Consider the following 6,504-nt stretch of genomic DNA (forward strand, 5'->3'; position numbering starts at 1 on the left):
TATAGTCTAGTCTATAGACTAGTCTATAGTCTAGTCTATAGTCTAGTCTATAGTCTAGTCTATAGTCTAGTCTATAGTCTAGTCTATAGTCTAGTCTATAGTCTAGTTGATAGTTTAGTCTCTTGTCTAGTATATAGTCTATAGTCTGGTCTATGTTCTAATCTATAGTCTAGTATATAGTCAAGTCTGTAGTGTAATCTATAGTCTTGCCTATAGTCTAGTCTGTTGTTTAGTCTACATTCTAGTCTATTATCTATTTGCGGACAAGTGAGAATCGTTAAAAATAAAAAAACCTTAGGGAATCTAAATAACAATACGGCAACTCCATAATTGATGAGAGCAGAATTACATGTTTACATATAGTGCACAATTTTGCAATTGTTTGTCACACAGTTCTAGTTGGAATTTCAAACGGTACGCAGTCGTGTTGGCAAATTGCAATGTTTTAAAATTTGAATAAATAAAAGTGCATAATTAAAGTGTGGCATTAAAAGTTTCTGTGAAAAAAAAAATAATATTTATGAAAAGTTATTAATATATACAAAAAGTATGCAGTCGACTGAGAAATTTCTGCAGCAACGTTTTTCTAACGGGTTTAATTTTAATTTCTTTGTTGTTTTGCATCAAGTGTAAATGTAAATGTAATAAATGCACGTGTTTTAAAGAGAGTGTTAAATGAAGAGAGATCAAACATGTTTAAATTTGTTTGAAAATGCTTAAAGAAAAATATGTAAATTTATTTTCGTCATTAATTATGCGTGCGACCTTTAAAAATCGAATAAGTCTTGTGTGTATTGTGATCAAAATATTTAAAAAATGAATTTCTTTGTTAAGGAAATGAATCAAATAAATTAACCTGAATAAAGAGAAAAGTCTGCAGCAAACTAAAGGTAAGTTAATAAATATCTATTTATATTTTATACAAAATATTTATACATTTGAAACTGCAATATTAAATTTTGTTTTTAAAAACCGTTTTCTTGAATAATAAAAGACATGAAAAATTTGGTTTTTTCTATATAATGTTTATTAAACTATTTCTTAAAAACTAAAGTACACAAAATTAATTTATGGTGTAACAAGACAGGTACAAAATGAGGTAGTACGTATGACAATGTTTCTAATTTCCTCTTAGAGGAAAATTATGCTTCTAATGTTTAAAAATGGGGTGGTCCATAAGATTGAGCGGGAACATGAACGCTTGGTACAGGTTCAGGAGCGGTGAAGGTGGGTGCTGGTGCACTATATTGAGGTGCAGGTGGAGGGCCGTATTGAGCAGCAGGAGCACTGTATTGTGGAGCTGGGGCGCTATGTTGTGGAACAGTGTATTGGGGAGCGGGAGCAGTGTATTGTGGCGCAGGATTGAAAGCAGGGGCTGGAGCTTGAACAGGAGGCAAGTAAGTGTTTTCAGGGGCAACTACAGAAGCACTTGCGAAAGATCCGGAGGCTTGAGCTGAAGATTGAGTTTGAACTTGCTCATGAATCACACGAATAACTTTAGCTGGAGCACTGGCTTGTTGTTGAACAGCAGCACCGCTAGAAACAGTATTTTGATGGATGACCTTAATGATTTTAGCAGGAGCTGAAACAGGTCCAGGTGCAGAACCCAAAGAACCAGCATGATGTTGTTCATGATGATGAACAACATTGATTACTTGAGGAGCGGGAGCAGGGGCTGGTGCTGGGCCATAATTGTAACCACCAGCTGAGGAAGCAGCAGAAGATTCAGCTTGTTGGTGAATAACATTAATGACTTGAGGAGCGGCAGCATGAACACCATGTTCACCATGACTGTGAGAAGCAGCAGATTCTTGATGAATTACTTTAATAACCTGAGGAGCAGAAGCATGACCATGGCTACCGTGACCTACAGCTGGAGCAGCTTCTTGGTGTATAACCTTAACGACTTGGGGAGCTGGGCCATGACTGTGACTAGATGATTCTTGGTGAATGACTTTAATAACTTGAGGAGCAGCAGCTGGACCAGGACCATAACTATCACCACCATGTCCTCCATTGACGAATTTCACTTTGATAACTTTATCGGGAGCACCATGGCCATGATCATGTTCATAATGACCGTGATAAGATTCACTGATATAACCACCATGACCATGTCCGTGATCATGGCCGTGACTGTGGCTAATAGAGGCACCACCACCGCCGCCGCCGCCGCCACCTCCTAAAAGTCCCAAAAAGCCAGCATTGGCCACAGCAAACAAAGCACACATACATACGAACAACTGTTAAAAGTTAAGGGAAGATGTTCATTATTTTTCAGTTTCCTTTATTTCTATTTCCTCTCCCTTATTTCTTACCTTCATTTTGTTATTTCCTCCGCTTGAATGTTACAAAATTTTGTTTATGTGTCTATCTCAGAATCTGACTCTCAGATGAATGTTGTCATTTGATTACATTTCAAGAGTTTTTATACTCGATCATCTCGATCTTTTTCTAAGACAACATTTATGACAACAATGGTCTAATAATCTTGTATCAAACAATAGTTTTTATTTCTTTAAAACAACTTGTACTCAAATATTTTCTTTAACTTGGTACTCAGTAATAGAGCTAGTTAAACGTTATTCAGCAGCAGGTATTGATCATGCCCAGCTATCATCTTCAGCAAACATATTTTTTTGATCTTTTTCATTTTTATTAATAAGATATTGTTACTTTAGAGATTTGTGTTTTATGAACTTAATGTGACCGACATGTTTAAATTTGGGTCGTTAAGGTGTTTTAATATTAGAGTTTTTAACTTTGTCTAACCGCTCAAAAGTGATCATCTAAGATAATTTTTAAGGTTATTTTATAATTCAAAAGTCTATAGTGTAGCTTTTATTTTGATAAGTTTCAGGGCCTTTCCCATTCCCAAGATAATTTGTTATTCGATTTGGCACGATTTCCTGTGAAGAACTATCGGCCACAGTCAAACTGTTACAACAAGAGCTGTAAAACTGTCAATTCTCTTAAGTTTTCGATAATTTTTTTTTTATAGAAAATTTTCGATCTTTTTTTCTAAAAAAGGAGGACCCAGACTAAAAAAATTTTGACATTTTTTTAAAATTTTTCTTCTTATAATAAAATTTTTATAGACAAGTTTTTAGCTTTATTTAAAAAAAACGTTTCAATAAATTCTCTTTTCATAGACAATTTTTGATAAATGTTTTCATTTTATAGAAATTTTTCTAAAATTTTATCTTTTTATATTTTCGATATTTTTTTTCTTTTTATGAAAACTTTTCGATAAATATTAAACTTTTATGAAAAAAATTTCTAATTTCAGATAAAATTTTTATAATTTTTTTCTCTTTTTATAGATATTATTCGAAAAATTTTCCTTTTTCCTGAAGAAAATGTTTGTTAAAAATATTAAATTTTCCCTTTTTAGAAATTTTTTGATAAATATTCTATTTTTATAAAAATTGTTCGATAAATTTTCTTTTTTAGAAAATTTTCAATAAATATTCTTTTTTTATAATTTTTTTTTCGATAAATATACTATTCATATAAACATTGTTCGATAAAAGACAATTTTGATAAGTTTTCTCTTTTAATAGAAAAAATTCAGTAAGTTTTCTCTTTTTACAGAAAATTATATTTTTTTTCCATTTTATAGAAATCTTTCTAAAATTTTCCTTTTTTTTTAGAAAATTTTCGATAAATTTTCTCTTTTATGGAATTTATATATAGAAATTGATCGATAAATATTATAATTATATAAAAGTTGTTCTATAAATTTTGTTTAATAGAAATTTTTCGATAAAAATTATATTTTTATTAAAATTGTTCCAAAAATTTTCTCTTGTAGACAATTTTCGATTAGTTTTCTCTTTCTACAGAAAATTTCTAAAATTTTTTCTTTTTATAAAGATTTTTCGATATAAACACAATTTTTATTTAGTTTTCTCTTTTTATAAAAAACTTTGTTAAAAAAATGTTTCATATTTATAGAAAATTTTCAATAAATTTATAGAAAATTTTCAATAAATTTATAAAAAATTATCGATAATTTTTATAGAAAAATATGATAAATTTTTATGATGAATTTAAATTTTTTAAAAATTATTTCTCTATTTTAAATTAATTTTGTTTTCAACAAAATAGTTGGTTACATTCTTCAACACAAAATTTTCTACTCACACGCTTAAAAATTCGTATGCAACATTTCCAGTTTTTTTTCATTAAATAAAACTGGATGCCTGCCTATCATTATGACTTTTTTTTAAATTCCCAATTTTATTTTTGAACAAAAGAAATTTAATACGACACCGACATCAAACAAAATTTTCAAAATCAAAGACAAACTGATTTTCTAACAACGCCTATGTACGAAATTTTGCATATTTTTATCATAAAAATTTTTAAAGTTACACATTTTTATGATTAATATCAACAATAACCAAAGGTGGTCGATCAGGTTTACTTCCAAAATGACATTCAAATGATTTTTTTGTAATATTAATATACCAACAAAAAAACACATTTAAAGAGGTTTTGCATCATCTTTTTTTCTTATTTAATTTCTAGTTATTACAATTCGTTACAATTTGAAATTTGAATGCAATGTTGTTTATATACATATTGTATACTATTCGTTATAGTAAATTAAAAAAATAGTTTTCGATGTCTGGTCAACCTTGTAATAAACTCTTGTTACAAATATGTAAAACATGCATTTTACATAATTTGTGTGCATCATTTTTATTTTTTGTTTCAATTAAGTTTGTAGATAATTTCATTGGCAGTTAATTTGTGTTACGTGCAGTTCAAGTTATTAGAGACTCGTTCTATACGATTATAAAAAGGGTTTCAAATGTTTTTTTAACGGAAATTTTCCTAAAGATTTTTTTGTGAATGGGGTTTTATAAATGTTTATCAGTTTATTAGTTAATTATGGAACGTTCACTGTAACTTCTTTCGTTTAAACTAACAGACAGACTTACGGACGAACATGACTAGAATGCCTTAAAAACTAAAGAGGATCCAGAACATATGTATGTGTGAGTTATATACTAAACATTTGGAATAACAAGATCAATATACTACGATCATTTCTTAATGATGGATATGAAAAAAACTTCAAAAAACATTATGCTGAACAATTTTTAAAATCAAAATCTCTCAAACACCAAAAAGCCTTGTTAATACGCTTCTATGATCTCAAATTGTGATCACTAAAACTTTCTACGGACAATGATCTTTAGGTTAGGTTGATAGGAGTATGTTTACTACATCAAATCCGAAGAAATACACCTAGGCAACAATCGGGCCTGTTGTGCGCTTCTTATCAGGAGAAAAAATGGGATCTGAATGAATTATTTTTCAGTGTTCAGAAACTCAGTTTCCTGAACGTATTTCCTAAGAATCTTCTAATCAGTGTTAGTCAGGAATGTTATTCCCGGAATAACATCACTTCCAAGATACTTGGATCTAACACCGAGGAATGCATGACAGTGGCAAAGTGCTCCAGAATTACACTCTCCTATTCACATGCTCTACATAGGTCTAAATCCGCACGTCCAATTTTCCATAAATGTGCTCGTAATCCTATGTGTCCACTAAGAATACGACATTGATCTTTAGTCCAAACAAAAACTTAATTAGTATTAATGAAAAATGGGGTCAGCGATCCTTACATTTATACTCTACACCAATATAGTGGGGAGTGTCTTATGCGTTTGTGCTGATGACCAAAAATATTGGTCGTACACTCACCTTAAAATATAGCAATCGGCTCAGAATCACTTTATGAGTCGATTTAGCTACTAATGTCCATCCGTGTGTTCATGTAAACCTTGAAGCCTTTAAGTTAATTTGTTGAAATTTAACACATACTCTTGTTTTGGTACAAAGACGCTATTGAAAATGGTTGAAATCGGTTCATTATTTCGTTTAAACCCTATACAAAAGTACCCGCCGAATAGAGGCTTTGAGCTCATAATTACATTAAATGTTCTATTATGTTAACAAAACTAAGTTTTATAGAACTTTAAATGACACTACCCATTTTTTGTTATAATCAGGCCTTATTTGCCTTATTTACATGTGTTAATCGCACTTGCTTTAATAACTATTTTATAAATATTTAACCCTTAATATCCTGATTTTTTTTTGAGCTGAAAAAAATTAATGTTATAAAACTGGCATTTCTAAGCAACTTTTGTTCTACAACTTTGTTCTTAAATATGAATTACCTGAGTTATGTCAAAAATACCTGGTTGGTTCTTTGAGGAACCACCAGGCTCCCGGACATCACAAATTACAACTAGTAGTAAATAGTATTTGTAAGGCAAAAATAAACATGTTCATTTTATTTAAGGGAAATATAAAGGAAAATTAAAAACAACTTTTAATAACTTATAAATGATTGTTAGTTTTGATGAAACTCATAAAACAGTTCTTTTCGGCCGAAAAACATAAATTTATGCCACATTTTTGACATCGAACCTTTGTACGAGATGTACATTTTGGATTTTTGCACCGTGGTTTGCCTTCTTT

The 6,504-nt window shown here is 30.1% G+C and overlaps 1 protein-coding gene across 1 annotated transcript; it reads right to left on the reverse strand.

Annotated features, from left to right (window-relative positions):
- Positions 1–1,009: 1,009 nt before the first annotated feature.
- LOC111679440 (extensin) lies at positions 1,010–2,391 on the reverse strand. The gene is made up of 2 exons (XM_023441019.2): positions 2,319–2,391; positions 1,010–2,243 (listed from the first exon to the last, which is right to left on the reverse strand). Exons 1-2 carry the CDS (start codon positions 2,322–2,324, stop codon positions 1,158–1,160), a joined length of 1,092 nt encoding a protein of 363 aa, XP_023296787.2. The 5' UTR covers positions 2,325–2,391; the 3' UTR covers positions 1,010–1,157.
- Between the last annotated feature and the right edge of the window lie 4,113 nt (positions 2,392–6,504).

Source organism: Lucilia cuprina, chromosome 3 (assembly GCF_022045245.1).
Source record: "Lucilia cuprina isolate Lc7/37 chromosome 3, ASM2204524v1, whole genome shotgun sequence".
NCBI lineage: Eukaryota > Metazoa > Arthropoda > Insecta > Diptera > Calliphoridae > Lucilia > Lucilia cuprina.